Below are 23,107 nucleotides of genomic sequence, written 5' to 3' on the forward strand. Positions count from 1 at the left end.
TAACTAGAGCCCAAGTTTTTTTGTGAAAGTTCTTACCCAGATTTTTTAGGAAGGCACCTGATTAATATTTTATATTTTGATTGTTGGTGGTTAATTTTTGTTATTTTGGCAGTAGCTCTTTTTTAAATGCCTGAGAATTTGTCAGCTATGATTTGGATTGCGTCATGGACCAGTTGACCAGACTCATGAGGAGGGTTATCCTTGTTCAATAACCAGCAGAAGCAGCATGAAAAACCTAGATATTTGAGTCAAGTTAAGTCATCATTCTCCAGAGAAGGTGCCTGGCCTAGGAATGCAGTTGTGTATAAGAGCATGGCTGGCCAGAGGAGCTGGGTACTTGCTGTGGATTAGGTATGGTTTGGATATATCACCTAAAGGTTCATGTGCTGGAAGCTTGATTCCCAGTGTTGAGGTGTTGGAATCTTTAAAGAACTGGGACCTAGTGGGTGGGTGGGGATTAGCTTTGGAACGGATTAATGTGGTTCTCTAGGGAACCTGTAGTTCTTGAGAGAGCAAGTTATGAAAAAAGTGAGCTCTGAATCTCTGTCTTCCTGTGTCACCTTGTGATCTCTCCCTCTTGTTCTCACTCCTGCCATGATACCATCTGCCATGTTGTCATATGCCCAGAGGGCTCTCACTAGAGGCCATACCCTTATGGCTGTCCAGTCTTGGACTTACAGACTTCCAAACTGTGAACTGAATAAACCTCTTTTCTTTATATATTACCCAGCCTCGGGTATTTCATTATAGAAACAGAAAAACGGATTAATACAGTCCTGGATTCTAATTTTCTTTAGAGAGTGTGTCTTGGCTATATACCAAGTCTGGTGTGGAGGCACCTTACTCCCATAATGTCTGCTAGCTAAAGTTTTTGTAATTGTCATTGCTTGGGCTTGAAAAATTACACAAAGACTATGAGCCAGTTGCTAGACAACTCAGTCTCCTAGGAGCAAGGAGAGTCTCTTGTTTCATTAAATTATAGTTAACACACTCAGAAAGTTAAGTTTGATATAATGTAATATATGATAAAGGAAGTATGTAGCCTTTATACATGATATATATATAAAATAATTATGTATCATAAAGGCAGCATATGACCTTTATATTTTTAATATGGAAGCATTCATCAGCATTCTTTGTCATCATGTCTGTGCCATTTTAGAAGCATACAGGCCATTTATATTGTAGAATCCCTCACTTTGGGTTTGTCTGATGTTTATTCATGGTTAGATTGACTGTATTTTTGGTGAAAAACTGCAGAAGTGATATGTTTCTGTTGCATAACATCGGGGCATATGATACCAGGTTGTCTCATTTTTTATATTAACTTTGATCACTTGCTAAGTTTCTCTCATTTGCCAGGTACCTCCACTGTAAAGTTATAATTTTTTCCTTTGTAATTAATGGGATGATTCTTTGAAGCTATGTCAGTGTCCTCATCAAATTTTTACTATTAGCTGGAGGTGTAGATCAAAGAGTAGAGCACCTGCCTAGCAAGCTCAAGGCCCTGGGTTCAATCCCCAGTACTGCCAAAAACCCCCAAATTGACAAAAACCCCTTTCACTTATTAGTATGCCTTGATGAATCTTGCCTGAATCAGTTACTGTGGCAGTTGCCAAATGATGTTTTCTCCTATCATTCCTTCTGTATTTATTATCATTTTAATGTAAAGAAGTTTCCTCCTATTTATGTATTTTCATAAGTAATAAGAATTTTTACTTTGTTTTGATCGAGTTTTTATTTTATTTGGTGGTTATTGCTGTCATTATTTATTTTGATGTTACTTGTCCCTGAGTTGGCCAGCAGAAGCCCATTCAGCTGGCTTTTTGTGTCATTTTGATGTCCCTGTATTTTTCTGAGCTCTTCCTTACCTCTGGCACAAGCCTTTTCCTTTTTTTTCACTTTACTTGCCTCAGCCCTGGAGTCAGCCATTTCTCCAAACAGCCCTGGTTCCTGTTAGTGGATAATTCTATTGTGAACTCAAATCTGGGTACTAGGTGTGTTCATTGCTACTGGGGCTTCATCACTGCTGGTGCCTTTCAGCAACTAGAGCTCTGCGTGTGTGCATGTGTTTCCATGTATTTTCTACTTACATGTCTATGTGTACACATACCTACTGCACACACACCTTAAGTTCATACAGCAAAGCCAGGCACTGGTGGTTCATGCCTGTAATCCTAGCTACTTAGGAGGCAGAGATCAGGAGGATTGCGGTTCGAAGCCAGCCCCGGCAATTAATTCCACGAGACTTTATCTCAAAAATACTTAACATAAAAAAGGGCTAGTGGAGTGGCTCAAGGTGTAGGCCCTGAGTTCAAGCCCCAGTACCGCAAAAACAAAAAAAAGTTCCTACAGCAAGCAGAGTCAGATTCTTGCCCAGGTATCACTGTGAAAAGAACCGCTTTAGTACAGCGTGTGATTTCTTTGTGCGCCTTTTATCTAGACTGAAGATACATAGTCAAAGATTCTGTTCAAGATTTTTTTGGTTTCTAATTAACAAAACATCTGCAATAATTAATTAAATCAGTAGTAATCATATTTTTATACAAAGTGATGTTTTATAGACTTACATACTTTTTGATCTATGATGCCATGTGAAAAATTGTAAACAAGACAATAGAACAGATAGCTCACGAGAGGGAGGAGCATGTTGGTGAAAACATCTACTCTAATATTCAAATCTGTATGTGGAGCTTTCATCACACCTTCAATGGAAAAAGGACCAATCGCATATTTTCTTGGGCACCCTGAATTGATACAGCTTCAGTTACCAGGCATCTTCTGAGGAACTATCATATTCTCAAAGGTACAAAGACAAATATATGGAGGCCAGAGTTTCCTCTCAGTGCACATTTACACTTTGGAAATTTGATTTAGCAGCAACTTGAAAGACTGCAATCCATAGTAATAACAATTGTTTCAATTCAGTTTGAGAATTTTGAAAAATTTGTGAACCGTTTCTTTGTTTCAGTTTAATAGACTATTATTATTTGTGCCAAAAAGTATTCTGTTCAAAAGTTACTTTGGCTAGTTTGTCAATTTCCTTTTTTTCCTATCCAGTGTGCCTATGTTCATTTGGTATACAGTTAGGTTCGTTTTTTTGATCTGTATTCATTTTGGATTTTCTTTCTTTCCATCTTTGTTGATGTAATTTTATTCTTAATATATAAAATGTTGTGACTTGAAGAGAGAAAGCCATACAAAAAGATGCAGAATTGTCACTGTTCCTCTGTACCTTCTATCCCATTCTCATTCTGCCTTGGAGGTAGTGAGAGCTTGTTAGTTTCTAATTGATGCTTATGTTTCTTTAAAAAAAAATAAGCAGGTGTATTTTTAAGTTCCTTCTTTTTGTTACATAAAATGTAGTATATATCACAGGTTCTTTTGTACTTTGCTTTTCCCCCTTAACAATAGGTCCTGGAAACCACTTGGGGAATGTTTACAAGTATCTTCCTCATTCATTTTTATAGCAGCATAGTATTCCATTATTGGATTACCAGTTTGTTCAACTGCTTTGTTATGTGTGGGGGAATTTGGGTTGTTTCCAGTATTTTGCAATTAAGAATAATGCTGCAGTGAATTTTCCTGGGCATATGTTGCTTCCTGTTTGTGCATGTGTGTCTTTTATATACATCCCTACAAGTGAGTGGAATGGTCAATAAAATTGTTAGATATTTCCAAACTCCTTACTGTAGTAGTTGTGCTGTTTTCTTTGGTCCCTGACAATGCATGAGAGTGCCACTTTCTTCATAGCTACACTAGTGTGTTAGCAGTTTTAATTTTTTTCCAGTCTGCTAGGTAAGAAATGGTACCTATAACTTTATTGGCTTTTTCCTTATTATAAGTGAAATTGACTATCTTTTCATATGTTTATTATTTTTATATCTTTTTATATTCTTTTTTTGGCTTTATATTCTATCAGGTATTTGGTCTTTTACCTCTTGATATATCCTTATAAATTAAGGATATTGTCTTTTATCTATGATATATTTTACAATAAGTTTTTCACCTAGTTTGTCATTTGTCTTTGAACTTGCAAAAGTGTTTTTAAAGTTTTGTGCTTATGCTTAATCTTTTATTACATCTGGATTTTATTCATATTTAGAAAGTTTGTTCTAATCCCAGGTCATGGAGGCATTCACCTGTGGCGGCTTCTTTCTAGAATTTTGTGTGGTTTCATTTTTTAATATTTGGCTCACTAATCCTTTTGGTGTTTATCCTTAAACATTTTATGATTTTTAAATGGCTCTCCAGTTGTCTCAGCACCATTTGTTATACAGTAAGTCTTTTAGCCAGGCATGGTGGTGAATGCCTGTGATCCCAGCACTTGGGAGACTGAAGTAGGAGGATTGCAATACTGGAGCCCAGCCTGGGCTACATAGTGAGACCCTGTCTCAACTAGGATGTGGGTCTTTCACTCTGTGCTTTAAGGGAATGTCTGTATCAAAGTATGTTTTGGTATCTGGTAGGGCTACTCCTTCAGTTTACTTTTCAGTATTTTTCTAGCTATTCTTGCACACTTCTTTCTTTTCTTTTTCTTTTTTTTTTTTTTGAGACAGGGTCTTACTATGTAGTCCAGACTGGCCGTGAACTCATTCTGCAGCCCAGACTGGCTTTGAACTCTTGATCCTCCTGCCTCTGTCTCCTGAGTGCTGAGATTATAGGGATGTGTCACCATGTCTGGTGTCACACTTAATTTTTGGTATGATCTTTGGTTCTACCTCTTTGTTTTTTTTTTTCTTTTTTGGTACTGTGTATTAAACCCAGTGTTTGTACATTCTAAACACATACTCTGCCACTGAGCTGTAACCCAGCCAGTATTACCTTCTTTAGCACCATTTAAAAGTTTGTTACTTTATTGGGATCTCATTAAATTTGCAAATTACTTTAGAGATAATTTCATCTTTGTGACTATTATCCATTATTGGGATGTACTTTGATTTTATATCCATAAGATCTGCCTTATTGAATGTGTTGTTTAGGTCTTCTGTAGTCTTTAATTTTTGTATAGTTATCTGTTTTATACTAGAAGTAGTTCCTCCTATTATTAGTATGTTTCTATTTCTCCTTGCATTCTCTGTACTTTTTGCTTTATGTAGGAGTTTGTCTATAATTTGTTACATAGATGTTTATAACTGTTATATGTTGTGGATTATGACTTTTCACATTAAAATGTCCTTCATGATGTTTACTATGTTTTTGGCTTGAATTCTGATGTCAGAATCTCAACCCCTGCATTCTTATTTTCTCTTTATTTGTGTTATACCACACTGCCTTTCTTTTTTACTACCAGCCTTTCTGCATCACTTTGTTTTATGTGTGTCTCTTGTATGCAGCATATAGTTGGGTCTTGCTTTGTGAGCCAATCTGAAAAAGGTTTTTCTTTTAATTAGTCATTGTAAAGCCTAACCACATTTATTGATTTGAGTGGTATGTTTGGTTTTAACTCTGACATGTTGTTTTATGTTACAATTATTATGCATGTTGTGTTGAAATGACTTCTTCCACCAACTGTCTGAAGTTGGGCTATACTTCACTCCACGAGATTGTCCTATCTTCAGATTGAGGGTTCTTGGGGTCATCTTCACTTCTGACAAACTGCCTCCAACTTTGAAGTTCTCACTATCCACTCAGGTTTGGTAATCTGGTAGAATGACTCCTAGAACCCAGAAAAGTGCTATACTTAGGATTATTGTTTTATTATAGCAAAAAGATATAGAAGCAGCCAAAGGGAGAGATGCGTAGGGTGAGTTTTGGAGGATCCTGACCTTGAAGCACATTAAAGTATTACAATATGCAAAGTACTGACCAGGGAAGTTCATTTGAGCTTTCATGTCCATGCTTTTTATTGGGGTTTCATTACATTGGTGTGATTTATTGAATCATTTGCCACAAGGTTGAACTCCTCCTCCCTTCACTAGGGGTTGGCCTGCCATCATGTGGCTCAAAGCCTGGCTATGGTTTGAATGTTAGTCCCTTCATGTTGCAACAGTATTAAGAGGGAAGACTTTCAGGAGGTGATTAGGCCATGAGAGAGGGATTAATGCTGTTACAAAAGGGTGAGTTCAGCTGGCTTTTGCCTTTTGCCACAGAACAGTACAGCAATTAGGCCTTCTTCAGATACTGGCCCCATGACCTTGGACTCCCCAGTCTCCACATCTATGAACCAATAAATTGTTGTTCACTATAAATTACCCAGTCTCAGGTATTCTGTTACAGCAGCAAAAAATGGACTGAGATACCCTGTAATGACATGGTAGATCTTTGTGGGCTGGCCAGCCCCTTGCCCCATCTTGAATTATTTTATTTAGAGTAAGCTATCTAGGGGCCACCAGCAATCCCTTCACCAGCAATCCCTTCAGGGTCCTCCATGAATAACAAAAGCATTTCAATCAGTTGAGAGTTTTAAAGTTAGTTGTTAATTTGAAGTCTCCTTTTTTTATGTATTTATAGCTATACATTTCCCTTTTAGCACTGCTTTTACTTTATCCCATAAGTTTTTGTTTTGGTATGTTGTATTTATATTTTCATTTGTCTCAAGGTATTTTCTGATTTCCTGTGATTTCTTTTTTTCTTTGAGACAGGGTCTTGCCTCAGCCTCCTGAGTGCTGGGATTACAAGTATACCTCCTTGTGATTTCTTTTTTGACCCATTGGTTATTCAGAAGTGTGTTGTTCAATTTCCATATATGTTTGAATTTTCCAGTTTTTCTTGTTACTATAAAGTTTCTTGAAACTATAAAGTTTCATTTCATTATGATTGGGAGAATTATTTTGCATGATTTTAGACCTTTAAAATTTATTGATACTTGTTTTATGGCCTAACATGTGGTCTATCCTGAAAAAATGTTTCATGTTAATAAGTTAACAGAACACCAGAAATCTTCACAAAGACTTTCTGCTAAAATTGTAAGACTCTGATGAAATTTGTTGTTATAAATTATTTTACATTAAGGATATTTCAACTCCAACTAATTGGTGGGGGCTGATTGGGAGAGGGTTAATAATTAGATAACAGTCATAAAGGCTAGCATATAGTAGAAATGTAACACATATCAGTATTAGCCTTATAATTTTATAATATTCATCATAAGCTTGACTATTTTAATAAATTCTAGATTTTAAATTATTGCAAATTTGATTGAATGTGACATCATGATTCTGTTAGAGAAGAGAAAGTCTTTATCTGTTAGAGGTAAACTGAAATATTTAGAGGTGAAATGTTATAATTATTTGGGATTTTCTTTAAGATTACAACAGAATTCATTGTAACAAATACCCTGTTTTGTGTTAATTGAATTGAATTTCCAATAAACTTTACCTTGGTTCTAAAAAAAGTATGTTCCATGTGCCCTTGAGAACAATACATATTCTACTGTTATTGGGTGTAGTGTTCTATGCATATCTGCTAAATCTGGTTGTTACATACTCTGGTTCAGATCTTTTCCATCATTGGTCTTGCATGTAGATTTTTGATCCATTATTGAAAGTAGTGTTTTGAAGTCTCCAGCTATTATTGTAGAACTGGCTTATCTTCCCCTTCTCTATTGTCAAACTTTGCTTCATATTTTTTGATATGTGTTGTTTGGTTTATATACATTTCAGTTTGGTATATTTTCATGATTAATTGGCCCTTTTATCAATAATGTCCTTCTTTGTCACTTTCGACAGTTTTTTGACTTGAAATCTATTTTGTCTGTTACTAGTATAGCCAGTTCTCTTATATATCATTTGCATGGAATATCCTTTTTTCATCCTTTCACCTTCATCCTGTTTATGTCTTTAGATTGAAAATAAGTTTCTTGAATACCAAGAGTTCAAAAGAGAAACCAAAAAGAGAAGCAACAACACCCCCCTTACTCTCCCCACCCCCACAGATATCTTTACTAGTCTATATAAATTGGCACCGTACTGGGCTACTACTTCAACACTCAGCCACACTGGCATGGATTGTATGGGTCAGCCTGAGGTGAGTGGTTAGCATCTCCTCGGGTCACTTGTGAGTGTGTGTCTTATTCTGAGCAGATACGTGGCTTTCTAAATTCCCCTGTACCTAGGGTTTTAAAAAAAAAAGCTCAGGTCTTGGAGCTTGGGAGTCAGGTACTCTACCACTTGAGTCATGCCTCCAGCCCTACATAGGTGTTTTTGACTGTCCTAATTTCCAAAGACTCTCCCCCAGTTTTTCCCCTCAGACTGTAGGCATTCTCTTGTGTTTCTGGCTTTTGCCCCAGGCTCTGCAGGTTCTTAGTTTGCCTTGCAGTCTTTTAGAGCAATTCGCACTACTTTTCATTCTGCCTCCAAGTTAGACAAAACGGAGACAAGTACCTTGAACCAGTCCTTCTGGCAGCCCCTAGACAAGTTAGAACAGATACACATTAATTTACCAATAGGGTTTGCTCTGCTTCCTCCAGGACCTGGGACCCATACTGAGAACAGGGGCAGCTAAGTTGCCTTTTTCTTGATACCATCTTTGTGTGGCTGTAGCAGACCTGTGACTCTCCCAGAATGCTGACAGTGTTGCTTCTAACTGTTTAAATGTTTCTGCGGGAAGATGAAAACTTAGAGTGGCCTACTGCTATCATCATTGTGGGGTGAATTTTCTTGCTGGGAATGGAACCCAGGGCCTCACACGTGCTTAGGCAAATGCTCTACCACTGAGCTACACCCCCAGCCCCAGACGTGAAATGTTTTCTCATTTTCCATTGTTCTTAAGGAGGCTTTGAATGGATGCAGACATTTTTTGTCTATTTGTTCTGAAACAGGATTAGGGGTTCATGAGCACTGTGTTTGCACAGTGATGTGGAATGCATCCTCCTTTATGGATGACTTTTCCTTTGCACTGTAGAGAGGGACTGTGTGTTGTCTGAGTTTTGTTCTAGCCATTCTTTGTCTTACATGAACTCAAATTACTCTTCTAGTTTTTCCTGCCACTATCCAATCTACACATAAGAGTTCCTTGTTCCTTTCTACCTTTTTCTCCCAGAAGTGATGTTTTTCTGACTGCTACCTTGGGTCCTGCACACCTTTCCTATACCTGGCTTCTGATATATCGGGCCAGTTTTTTCAGTACTTTCATACTATAGATGGAAAAGCAGTGGGCACATTTCTAAGCATGAGTTCAGCTCATGCTTAATCTCCACTCCCCTCTTCTGTTCTGGTTTTTCTGACTCTTCTCATACTACAGAACCCGTTCCTGGCCAGAGTTTGAAAGACAGCTCAGCTGGAATTTTTGGTATTTGTTCTTTACCTACAGGTAATTAGATATTTGTAATAGTCTTTGCTTTGTATTATACATTGTACTGAAAGTACTGGCCATGTGCAGTTTTATGTGCTCTTTGTGTTGTATAGTTTTTTGGAAGATATAGGGAGAGATTTGGATTTATACAGATGCAATTATTCTGAATTACCTGGAAGCGCCTTTATTTGTTAAATAAAAAACTAAAGTATAATTTATGTAGTCAAGTGGACCCTTTTTAGTGTGCAGTTCTGTGGATTTTTACAAACTCATACAGGTTATATAAGCACCACTCCAATAAGACATAGATGAGTTCTAGTACCTCCTAATGTGTCGCCTTTGTAATCAGCACCTTGCTGTAACCCTGTCACCTCACCAGTGGTATATTTTTAGTCTCTGCAGTTTTGCCTTTCCCATACTATTACATAAATAGAATGATACAGCAGGTAGACTTTTGAGCTTCTTTCACTTGGCATAATATACATTTGAGGTTCATCCATGTGTTGACCTGTGTCATTGGTTCTTTCATTTTTATTGCTGAGTATTATATTACATTGTGTGGCTTTGGGATCATTTATCCATTCAATGGCTGAAAAGCACTTAAGTTGTTTTCAGGGTTTGGTTATTAAAAATATAGCTTTAGGGGCTGGGAATATAGCTCAGTGCTTGCCTAGCATGCAAAAGGCCCTGGGGTCAGTTTTCAGCATTTGTGTGTGTGTGTGTGTGTGTGTGTGTGTGTGTGTGTGTGTATAGGCTTTTGGGTTTGCATAGTTTTCATTTCACTTGGATAAATGTACATGAAGTGTGTTTGCAGAGTTGTGTGGTAATAATGCTTAACTTCACAAACAGTGGAAGACCAATCTCCAAAGGGCCTGTGCCATTTTCGCTTTCCTACCAATAATGGAAAAGGCCAGTTGCCCCACCTACACATCAACATTTGGCATTAGTGTAAGAGGAGCAATGACAGAGGTGACTCCATGTTGGATTAGAGAGGCACTTTAAAAGCAGAATCTAAAGAGACGTGGGAAACAACTGGCTTCTCAAGAAATAACAAGCCCCTCACCAAAATAACAGAATGCAGCTACACAATGTGGGTAGTGGATCCGAAGGCCAGGACGAGCTGACCAGACCTTCTTGGTATGCTTAGTTCGATAAAGAGAGAGATGGACAGGTGGCCGAGTTCAGCTGACTAACCAATCACAACTATAGTTTCAAAGTAGAATAGTTGGACCTAAGCTAGGTAGTACCCTATATCATCATCTAGACTTCAGCCATTGTTTGGCTTAGCCCTTTCACTAAGTCCCACCCATCAGGGTCCTTTCAATAAACTGTGCTTGCCTTAACTCAACTCCTGGTCCTGCAAGGACTTCGCCAGGACACAAAATTGGGAACAGCACTCCAGCATCATTAGGCACCCCCTCCCCTCAATTCTAATAGGTGTGAGTGGTAGCTCATTGTGATTTTAATTTGTGGTTTTCTCATGGCTAATGATGTTGAGCCTTTTATGTATTTATTTGCCATTTGTGTATCTTCTTTGGTGCAGTGTCTTTTTTTGCTTTACTTTTTAGTTTTGGCAGTTTTTTTAAAATATCCTCAGTGCATACCCTTTTGCCCAGTATTTGATTTGTAAATATTTACTTCCATTCTATAGCTTGACTTTTGAATCTTTAACAGTGTCTTGAATTTTGGTGTCACATCTATGAAATATTTGACTAAACCAAGGTTTAAAAGACTTTCTCCCATATTTGCTTCAAGAAATAGTATAGGCTTAGATTTTACATTCTCATCTGAGATCTGTTTTGAGTTAATTTTATATATGTTGGAAGTACTGTCTGGAGTTTTTTTTTTTTTTTTTTGAATATCTAATTGTTTTAGAACCACTTGTTGAAATAGGAACTCTCATTTTTTATTGAATTGTCTCTGTACTCTTGTTGAAAACAGTTTTATTTTCAGTGTTAGGGATCAAACCTGGAATCTTTTGCATGCTATGCAAGTACTCTACCTCTGAGCTACATCCCCAGAATTGTTGAAAATTAATTTTATGAATATAGATATAAAGTACATTTAAGTATAGCATACATAAAGTGCACCATTTTATAAGTATACAGCTTTATGAATTACACAATGTGTACACGTTCTGTAGGTATTGTGTAAGGCAGATATAGAACATAATCAGGACCTCAGAATCCCCTCCATGCCCTCTCTGTAAATCACTGCCGCCACAAAAGTAATCACTATCCTGCCTTCTAAAATCATGGATTAGCCTTGCCCATTCTTACTATATATAAATAGAAACATAGAACATGTTCTGTTTTTGGCTTCTTTTGCTCATCAGTATACTTATCTGTTGTATTCTGGATGGCTCAGGACAGCTCTCACTTCTTTCTCACTTGTAGTTTTTTTGTTTGTTTTTAAACAGGGTCATGCTATGTAACCCAGGCTGACCTCCCCAGTGCTGGGATTATAGGCATGCGCCACCCAAAATACATTTTTGTGTGTGTGCTGGAAATCAAACCCAGAGCCTTGAACATGCTAGGCAAGTGTTTTGCCACTAAGCTGTATTCCTCAGCCTTCACTTTTAGTTGTTAGTATAACTGTAGAATATGCTGGGAATGTAATGTCCTGAGATAAGGGGGAGCTAGCCAGAATAGTTTGGGCTTTGTTCCAGTACCCCCTAAAAACAAAATATCCATCAGTGGTTCATTTGGCCCCCCAGGTATAAAACACAGGGTGAGTTGCTTTCCAGGGGTCACTCCACCATGGTGAGAGTGGGGAGCTGGGCATGTGCAGAGACCATCTGCCCTGAGCAGTTTTCCTGAACCTTGGGAGATCAGGTCACAGTAAATTCTGGACTTCTGTTGTCCCTTGGTCATGGCATATGCAAGTCAGTAACTTCATCAAATAATGCCAAGTGTTCCTCTAAGCAACTATACCAGGTTTCATTCCTCTTAATGGTGTGGGAGTTTCCAGTTTAGTACATTATGGTATATTATTAGTCTTATTTAGCTTAATTATAGCTACATAGTCATATCTCAGTGTGGATTACATTTTCATTTACCTAAGTGCTAATGAGATTGAGTACATTTCAGTTCACCTGACAGCTGAGATTGAGTACATTTTCTTATTTTCATAGGTCATTTAGTTTTCCTTTTTGATATAAAGTACCTGCTTACTTCTCTTGTCCATTCTTCTGTGTTGTGTTTCTTGCTGACTCATTTTACAGATTTCTGATAAGAGGCCTTTATCACTCATGAGTACAGAGGATCATTTTCCCATCTGAGACTTGCTTTTCCACTGTCATACATTTATGTATTTATTTATTTGTTTATTTAGTGCGGTACTGGGGTTTGAACTTAGGGCCTACACCTTGAGCTACTCCAACAGCCCTTTTTTTGTGATGGGTTTTTTCGAGATAGGGTCTCACAAACTATTTGCCTGGGTTGCCTTCAAACCTAGATCCTCTTGATCTCTGCCTCCTGAGTAGGTAGGATTACAGGCATGAGCCACTAGTGCCTGGCTTACTGTCATAATTTTAATCTTGCAACATGGGTCTTTTCCTTTATAAGGAGTGCTTTTCATATCTTGTTTTAGAATTTGTCCCGTATCCTAAGCTTATGAAACCATTTCCTATATTATTGTTTTGTCTTGCTGAACCCACAACTACAGTTGCACCCAAAATGGTGGCAGGGGAACCTCCCACACGGGAGTGCCTGGGATCGCCTGGAGGGAGGACCAGTTTTGATTCCAAAGAAAGAAGCACTAAATATCAGATGATCCACCCTAAGCATTTATGGGGGAACACGGAGTGGGCTGTGAAGCCTTTACAAGGGCTAGTGAAAGAAAGGGGTGTGCTAATAGGTGTGTTCACAGTGAGGGGGAGTTTACATGCAGACTTAAGGAATTTGGGCCCAAGGTCAGGGCCATTTGCTTTCAGTGTTCTGGGCAACAACCTAAACAACGTGGAATGTTCAAGGCCCGGGCTTGGGCTCAAGTCCGCAGAGAAAAACCTGCTGTTGGGTCAGAGCAATCAAGGCACTCAGGTTTTCATTCAGGACACAGAAAGCAAGGGAACCTGGGGGGGGGGCCCTTGCTTTATAGTTACTTTATAGACACTTCATTGTGTTAGTTCTTACATTAGACTTACAATTGACCTGTAGCTTATTTTTGTGTATGGTGAGAGGGGTTCAATTTCGATGTTCCCATATAAGTATCCAATAGTCTGTCCACGTTTATTGCAAAGATCCTCCTCTCTCCACTGCTTCATTGTGACAACATTGTCCTAAATCAGGTGTCTATACACATTTGGATTCTCTGTTGTTCCACTGGACTGTCTGTCCTTGTGCTAATATGACATCTTAAATATTCTATTACTTAATGGAATAGTTTTTTTTTCTCATGATTTGTGATTTCCCCGACAAAGTAGTTCACTAATTTGATATGAAGGAGACATCTCCTTCATTTTGAGTCTTCATGATGAGCTGGGAGCCCAATCAGAAGTTCTCCCACATTCTATCTTCATGGCCCAGTGGTTAGCATTTTAGAATAAAAGGAATGTGCCATTACAGGGACTAGTGACATTTGAGGATGTGGCTGTGGATTTCACCCAGGAGGAATGGCAGTACCTGAATCCTCCACAGAGGACCCTGTACAGAGACGTGATGCTCGAGACCTATAGCAACCTGGTCTGTGTGGGTAAGATGGCTTCCTCAGGTAATTTTGCTGTTGCTGATCATTGCACCCAATGGAGGGCCTTTTCTTCCTCAATTTCCCCTTTTTCTCTCCTGAAAAAAATCCCCAAGCCCCAGTTAAATTGTTTGATTTTACCATTGTGTCAAGCAATAGGCTCCTTGTACTACCACTAAACTGCAAGGGGCTCTGAAGACCAAGGTGGTGTGTCCATTTCTCATTACCAGGGCAGCAGATTACTAAACCAGACCTCATCCTCAAGCTGGAGGTGGAAGAACTGGACCCAGCAGATGAAAAAATCCCAATGTGGAGCTTTCCAGGTATGTGGAATTGACCCAGGCTCTGAGCATGGGAGGTCCCAGACTATTAAGCAAGGGAAAAGGTTGTGACCCTTTGGCTCGCTGTTGAAGGAGCGTGTCAAGAACACCACAGACTTAAAACTGACTCTTCCTCCAACCCCCACCAGATAACTCCCCTTAAATTAGCACTCTGTGGCAAATTTCCACACAATTCCTTTCATCCTGTATGTGTCTCTTTTTTTTTTGTCAGTACTGGGGCTTCCACTCAGGGCCTTCACTTTGAACCACTCTACCATCCTTTTTTTGTGATTGGTTTTTCAAGATAGGGTGTCACGACCTATTTACCCAGGCTGGCTTCGAACTCCAGTCCTCCTGATCTCTGGCTCCTGAGTAGCTAGGATTATAGGCATGAGCCATCGGTATCTGGCTGTATATGTCTTTTAAATGTTACCACTCCCTGGTCCTACCGCTTCCATGATTCTCACCTGATGCCAGGCTCACATTAGTCACAAGCCTGGACTCTCATGCTGTATTTCCAGATTAAATTCTGAGAATATTCTTCTTCTTCAGCGTAGATATTTTTGTCAGATTTTTTCTCCTCAACCATCTTGATTTTCTTTTGAGCTATACTCTTAGTTCCTTGATTATCTCTTTAAAAATATCTTTATTGAGATGTAATGTACTACCATAATATTCAGCCTTTTAACTCAGTGGTTATGGTATATTCAGAGTTGTGCAACCATCATTACTATGTAGCTCTAGAACATTCTCATTGCCCCCAAAAGAAACCCCTACTTATAGCAATCATTCCCCATCCCTGTTTCTCCATTCCCTGTGAGTACTCATCTGCTTTCTGACTCTGTGCTTTTGCCTGTTTTGGACTTTTCATGTGAATGGAATCATACAAACTATGGCCTTTTCTGTCTGATTTCTTTCACTTGGCATGTTTTCCAGGGTCATCCACGCTGATCCATGTTGTATTGTGTGTCAGTGTTTTATTCCTTTTTATGGAGAACAATATTCTGCTATACAGCTAGACCACATTTTGCTATTCACTCATCTGCTGATGGATGTTTAGGTGGTTTCCACTTTTAGCTATTGGGAATGATACTACCATGTACATTCAAGTTACAAGTTTTTGTGGTGGTGGATGTTCTCCTTTCTTTTGGGTAGATACATAGTATTGGAAATGTACCATGTGGCAATTGTATATTGACTATTTTGAGGAATTTCCAAATTATGTGACTATCTTGTTTCTCAAAAACTTTCACCCAGCTGGATGTGGTGGTGGACACCTGTAATCCCTGCACTGGGGAAGTTGAGGCAGAAGGAAGGAGAGTTTGAGGCCACCCTGGGCTACATAGACCTGTTTCAAAACAACAACAACAAAATTCTGGGCACCAGTGGCTCACACCTGTAATTCTAGCTACTTGGGAGGCTAAGATCTGGGTGCTAGGTGTGCTCATAGCTACCTAGATTCTTGTCTGTTATCTATGAATGAGTCCCCTTCACCTCTCCCTCTCCCTTGTAGCTCTTTTTTAAAAAGGTAACTGAGTCATTTGTCCTTGAGTTTTCTGCATTCCAGATTGTGCTGTTAAATACCTTATGGTGATTTATTTTTTATTTTGCAGTACTGGGGCTTGAACTCAGCCTACACTTTGTGCCACTCCACCAGCCCCTTTTTTATGATTGGTTTTTTTGAGATAGGGTCTTGTGAACTATTTGCCCAGGCTGGCTTCAAACTGCTATCCTCCTGATTTCTGCCTCTTGAGTAGCTAAGATTACAGGCATGAGCCACTGTCACCCAGCAACATCCTTGTGAAGGTATTTTTTATTCTTTTTCTTTCTTTTGGTGGTATGGGGGTTTGAATTCAGGGCCTCATGCTTGCTAGGTGCTCTACTTGAGCCACTCCACCAGCCCTTCTATGATGGTATTTTAACAGAGTTCTCTGTCCCATTGTCTCGTAAGCTGGGGTAAGATCTAGAAGCTGGCAGATTCAGAATGCTTTTTCATTTTTCTTTGTTCCTTCTTAGTTACTTCCACCAGGAGGTATGCAGTGCATGGTTGGCTCTCTGTCCTATGTTACTAGTCATTGCTGATGACTGCTTAGATCCATTAATTCATTAATGGCTACAAAATGGTTATATTTTAATTCTGTTATTTCCTCTTTTTTGATTAGCTAGAATATTTCTGTAAAGAGAAATTGCCACTCATCTGTTCTTTGGTCATCATTATACAAAAAAGTCAGATGAAGGTTTTGCTTATGTACCAGTTTTCAAATAATGAGTTTGTTTTGTAGCATCATATGAAGATGACCAATAATTTATGTCCTTTTTGTGTATCATTTATGGGCTTGTGGATTCAAACATTTCATGTCTTATTATGTTGCCCAAGCTGGCCTTGAACAACTCACAATGCTACTGCCTTAACCTTCAGAGCGCTGGGATTACAGATGTGCACCACCATATCTGGCCAGACATTTGCTTTTGGCAGTACTAGCTTTGAATTCAGGGCCCTCTGCTTTCTTTGCAGGTTCTCTACCACTTGAACCATACTCCCAGCCCAGCCAAACATTTTTATCTCTTAATCCTTAAGACATCTTTGACCAGTGGAAACTCAAGTTGGCTCTAGAGTCTTTGGTAGCATCCTTGCTGATGTTACAAGTTAAGGGTCATTTTGTGGATTTTCTGTCTCAGATCTGGAATTGGCCATTTTCTCCAGGGATCCCTGGTTCTCTTTGGTGGGAAATAATGTTTTAAATAATGTTTAACATCCACAACTTGGATGTTAGGGAAGCATTCCTAGGCATTTTCATTGATGATGTTGGGAACTATGCACAATTCTTTTAAAGAGCCAGACACCAGTGGTTCTTGCTGTAATCCTAGCTACTCAGGAGGCAGAGATCAGGAGGATCATGGTTCAAAGCCAGCCCCAGGCAAATAGTTCATGAGACCCTATCTAGAAAATATCCATAACATAAAAGGGCTGGTGGAGTGACTCAAGTGGCAGAATGCCTGCCTAACAAGCATGAGGCCCTGAGTTCAAACCCAGTACCACAAAAAAAAATTAAAGGAAAGATGCCTTATGTACTTAAATAGATGTTTCCAAATTGAATTCTGGACTTAAAGGTGTTTTGTTTTGTTTTGTTTTGTTTTGGTACTGAGATTTGAACTCAGGATTTCAAACTTACTAGGCAGGTGTACCACTTGAGCCTCACCTCTAATCCTGGATTTACAAGTTTTTAATGTGTTAATTTTACACCAAGTGGTAGTATTGTTGGTGTTAGTTCTAAGACTGTTACATGTATATAGTGAGTTAATCAACTGAGGTAATCATGTTGGCATCATTGACAATTGAGAATTTTCAGTGTGGCTGTTAGGAAATACAAACAAAAGGTTATTTCTCATTAGGGTATTCTTATTTGAGTTTTTTTTTTTTTGGTTGTACTGATGCTTGAACTCAGCACCTGTGCTTACAGGTATGCGCTCTACCACTTGCACCATGCCCCAACCTTTAGGAGTGTATTCAGTTTTTCTTTATAATTATAAAAAATTACTAAATATTTACTTGGTTCTGAAGTCAAATCTAGGAAGACAAGGTATCTTCAGAGCAGGTTGGCTTCTTTTCCTCTGCATCCCACTCTCTTTTTCCCTTCCCCCACAGGAAGCGTTTAGTGAAATTTAAAAATTTGTCCTCCTTTATGTCTTTTTACATTATGAGTCTCTCTGAATGTACTTAAATGCATTTCCTTAGAAAAATGTTAGCCCCCCCCATGCAGTTTTATTTGCCTTCTTTTTTTACTTAACATTTAAGAACCTGTTAAGTGTCTATTGGTACTCTGTATTTCTTTTTATAGTAAGGTAGTAGCGTTCCATCACAATGACAATAGCAGTTGTTGTAGAGGACATTTGAAACCACTAGCAAGGTGCCATATATAGGTAAGCGAATCCTCTCATCATCCACTTAGGTGAGCACTGTTAATGATTTTGGTTTGATAGGTGGGAAAGTGATACAAATAGATTATCTCATTTGCCTGGGGTCACAGATCAAGTGAATGGTGGAGCCAGGATATGCTCCGAGGCTAGACAGCCCTTGACTATAGCCATATAGGCCATTCTTCTCCTGCCCACCCCGAAGGTTCACATCCAGCAGACCTTGAGTAGAGAGATTGGGGCCCTCTAAGTGCATTATGTAGGTGCTCTTCCTGTGATTCTGTGTTTATCCCTAAGAACTAATACTTTGCTCTTCAGAGAGAGGAAGTCACAGGGAGGGGAAACCAGCTGTATGATCCATTGAAAAATTCAGTACTGTTATGGCAAAGTGCCATATGGAATCTAAGTGGTAATATGAGTAGCTATTGTACTCTTCTTTCAACTTTCCCCCCTGCTTGATACTTTCACATAAAGTTTCATGGGGAAATTGGAAAGTAAACTAGAAAACAGGATTAAAAATTCTATATATGTGCCAAAAATATTTACCATATTTTATTGACTTCAAAATACCACTGATTTTAAGATATACCAATAAAGAAAGAAATAGTACAGTTAAGAAACAAAAATAAAGAAATATTGCCACCAATTAATCTATGACATGCCATTAATGATAAGGTGCAACTGGATTCAAAGATATTAAAAGGTGAAATTAGGAAGGCAAGGCTTTGCAGTTTGGGGTTTTTTTTTTTTGGTGGTACTGGAGTTTGAACTCAGGGCTTCACCCTTGCTAGGCAGGCACTCTACTGCTTGAGCCATGCCTCAGCTCTTTTTGCTTTATTTATCTAATAGGGTCTCACATTTTTATTTCCTTGCTGGCCTGGACTGTAATCCTCCTATTTACACTTCCTGTGTAACTGGAATGACAGGTGCATGCCACTATGCCCAGCTTTTATCGGTTGAGTTGGGGTCTCAAAAACCTTTTGCCTGGGCTGGACTATGATCCTTCTGATATCTGCCTCCTGAGTAGCTAGGACTACAGGCATGAGTCAGACAAGGCTTTGCAGTTTTAACTGTCTAAAATGAGTGGGACCGATAGCCCAATAATAAAATATTAAAATTTATATAAAGAAGGACAGAGTAAGCTTTATAGAAATGACAGAACTGCCTTTTGAAAGTTACTTAGATTCTGAAAATAGCAAAATATAGAGGACAGAGTTATGTGGATAACAGTATGAGAAAGGTTTGGAGTTAATAAGAGGCCTGGTTTCTACAGGAAATAGTGTAGACAGGAGCAGAGATGGTGGTTGTGAAGAACTGTGAGTGCAAGTTTGGGTAGATACATTGTGAACCCAGACTGGGCAAAGATTTTTAGAGTGTTGTTTTTGTCAGGTTAATTATTCTACATTTTTCTGTCACTCACTGAGAATGTGGATTCAGGGTTGTTGTAAGACTTGTTTCATTTCTCCCTAGGTGGAAGTATAGTAGAAGTTATGTACATTTTAAAAGTTCATATGATAACTGGGAATTAAGGGTGGTAAGGTCCCCAGAGGTGAGGTAAAAGTAGATGTAAGAGCCCAAGATATCTGGGTAAGATTATTCTTGGGAGCACAAAAGGCAGTATATTGGAGTTTACTAAAAAACCCTCTCCAGGGACTCTGATAAAATATCATGGTGTCATCTTTCATATAGCAGATCATTTCTAAAGAAGGTCCATTCCCTAAAATCAAACTATAAAGATGACTTATTGTACTTCTTTCCAGAACTTTGCCAAATTGATGAACAGATTGACAGGAAGCTTCAGGATGATGACCAAGATAAATATCTGTTGAAGCAAGTTGGATTCCCTGACAAGAACATAATTACCACCAAGAGTGGCCATTACTCTAATGAATTTGGGAACACACTTCATTTGAGCACAAGCCTTGTTCTTCCAATACAAAGACCCTATAAATTTGAATCCTTTGGACATAATATGGTAGATAACTTAGACTTATTTAGTAGAAGCTGTGTAGAAAAGAAACTTGATAATGGATGTGCAAAATTATTCTTCCACAGTGAGTTTGAAAAAACAAATCTTATAATGAAACCCTATGGATATAAAGAATCTGGGACAGCCCTCAGGCGAAAGAAAGGTCTTAGCCTTCATCAGAGAATTAAAAATGGAGAAAAACCCTTTGAGTGCACCGCATGTCGGAAAACCTTCAGTAAGAAGTCACACCTCATTGTCCATTGGAGAACTCATACAGGAGAGAAACCCTTTGGATGTACTGAATGTGGAAAAGCCTTTAGCCAAAAATCTCAGCTCATTATACACCTCAGAACTCATACAGGAGAGAGACCCTTTGAGTGTCCTGAATGTGGCAAAGCCTTCAGAGAAAAGTCAACTGTCATCATCCACTACAGGACTCATACAGGAGAGAAACCTTATGAATGTAATGAATGTGGAAAAGCCTTCACTCAGAAGTCCAACCTCATTGTTCATCAGAAAACCCACACAGGAGAGAAAACCTATGAGTGCACTAAATGTGGGGAATCTTTCATACAGAAACTTGATCTAATTATACACCATAGTACTCACACAGGAAAGAAGCCCCATGAATGTAATGAATGCAAGAAAACGTTCAGTGATAAGTCAACCCTCATTATACACCAAAGAACTCACACGGGAGAGAAGCCTCACAAATGTACTGAATGTGGAAAGTCTTTTAACGAGAAGTCAACCCTTATTGTGCACCAGAGGACTCATACTGGAGAGAAACCCTATGAATGTGATGTGTGTGGAAAAACCTTTACCCAAAAGTCAAACCTGGGTGTGCATCAGAGAACGCATTCAGGAGAGAAACCCTTTGAGTGTAACGAATGTGAGAAGGCCTTCTCTCAGAAATCCTACCTCATGCTACATCAAAGAGGCCACACAGGAGAGAAGCCCTATGAGTGCAATGAATGTGAAAAGGCGTTTTCCCAGAAGTCCTATCTCATCATACATCAAAGAACTCATACAGAAGAAAAACCCTATAAATGTAATGAGTGTGGCAAAGCCTTCCGAGAAAAGTCAAAGCTCATTATCCATCAGAGAATTCACACAGGAGAGAAGCCCTATGAATGTCCTGTGTGCTGGAAAGCTTTCAGTCAGAAGTCACAGCTTATAATCCATCAGAGAACGCACACAGGAGAGAAGCCCTATGCATGCACAGAGTGTGGTAAAGCCTTCAGGGAAAAATCCACATTCACTGTACATCAGAGAACTCACACTGGAGAGAAGCCCTATAAGTGTACAGAATGTGGAAAAGCCTTTACCCAGAAATCCAACCTTATTGTACATCAGAGGACTCATACAGGAAAGAAGGTTCTTGGGAGAGGCCACCCCCGCAAGTCAAAGCTCACCACTCATTAGGGAAGAAAGCAACAGTAGTTACGTATCCTAGAAAGATGTGTCAATTTAACATGTTAAAGAGTGGGTTCTAACTTCTCTTTTAAACATGGGGTATAAAGCCAGCCTTTCTTTTTACCTTCTCAGTTTTTGCCCAAATGCAAAACTAACAAAGTTAGGAGATACCTCCAGCCAGAGGTTTGACAGAGGCAGAGGCAGTCAAAAACCAGTGGAGATTTCACAGCATGCTCAGCACTGGAGATGCAAGGCAGCGTGGATAAGGACTCTCAGCCGAGGGTCAAGACACACTTGAGCAGGACCATGGGCAGTTGTGACAACGATGAGTGCACGGGAAGATAGGAGGTTTCCTAGACCATGTAAGGTCTGAGGAGAAACAGGAAGTGGCCTCAACAAGGAATCACACAAACTAACCATAATAGCATAATTGTATGGATAGGAAGAACCGTTGGGGAGAGGTTAGGGGGTGGAGAGAAGGGACAGAGCTTCCATTATTTACTGACTTGGAAGAAGTAAAGCCTGAAAGAACTAACAGATGTTTGGGGAGGATCTCAGTCGCTAGAAAAATTGTGATGTGCCTAGAATGTGGCTCTGATATCTTCCCCTCATGTGAATCTCCAGCAAATAGGAAGTCCAGGAACAACTCTTCTCATTCAAAGAGAATCATTTAGAAGTACTCAAAAGTACAAAATGGATTTTGAGTCAGGACTTTAACTTCTAGGTATGTATATACTCACATGTAGATAACATGAACACAGAGGCGTTCCTGATGCACTGTTTGTGAAAACAAGATGGTAAGCTGTCCAAACGACAGCACCAGAGTTCTGCTTCCCCAAACATTGATATATTCATACAACAAACATCTAGTTAGTCAAAAAGAATAAAAAGAAGTTGGGTATTATTTCTACAGTGACATGGGATAATCTCCAAGTTATTAGATGGAGCAGCATAGTATAACATGCTGTCCTGTGTACATAAAAGGGGAATATGGTAAGTACCTCATTGACTGTATATGCATAAACTTTTTCTGGAAAGAGACACAAGAAGCTGGTATCCCTGATTACGCTGGGGAAGGGAGAGGGGCAGTGAGTATCTGGGGGATGGAACTGGGATGGAGACATTTGTGTATCCTTTCATAGCTTTTGAAAATTGTACTATGTAGCTGTGCTACCTTTTCAGAAAACAAATAAAACTTTCAAAAGCATACTTTATTTCTGTTACAATAAAGTCAATGTCCAGATATAGCACTTCATAACATGTAATGTAGATATGCTCAATTTGGGAGTTTAATTTTTTCAAGTGAATAAATTGAATAACCAGGCAGACAAAACAACATATTTGGTCAATAGGCATTATTTCCCCAAAGTGATTCTTATATCAGCTGTAACCACATTACTTACACTTAACTGAGACTAGAACATATTCTTATTTAGGGAGCACAGTGACATTAGTGAGAAGATCCTTTGTTAAAGCCCACCAATGTTTTTCCATATGTTAAGGTGATTCAACTTACTCCATTCATACATACACACTTTTTACAAGAGATATAAAACATGAACCTACAGTA

At 38.9% G+C, this 23,107-nt stretch overlaps 1 protein-coding gene across 2 annotated transcripts in view; it reads left to right on the forward strand.

Annotated features, from left to right (window-relative positions):
* The window catches only part of LOC109675635 (uncharacterized), a 44,945-nt gene extending 22,658 nt beyond the window's left edge, over positions 1–22,287 (forward strand). Inside the window, exons 5-7 of one of the 2 annotated variants that reach the window (XM_074062851.1) lie at positions 13,800–13,944; positions 14,148–14,240; positions 19,913–22,287. In XM_074062851.1, the coding sequence (XP_073918952.1) occupies positions 13,800–13,944; positions 14,148–14,240; positions 19,913–21,546 (1,872 nt within the window). In that variant the 3' untranslated portion in view covers positions 21,547–22,287. The remainder of the gene's footprint in view (positions 1–13,799; positions 13,945–14,147; positions 14,241–19,912) is intronic. The other variant, XM_020152304.2, reaches the window with a different exon arrangement.
* Positions 22,288–23,107: the final 820 nt, after the last annotated feature.

The sequence above is a fragment of the Castor canadensis genome, chromosome X (genome assembly GCF_047511655.1).
Source record: "Castor canadensis chromosome X, mCasCan1.hap1v2, whole genome shotgun sequence".
Classification (NCBI taxonomy): Eukaryota; Metazoa; Chordata; class Mammalia; order Rodentia; family Castoridae; genus Castor; species Castor canadensis.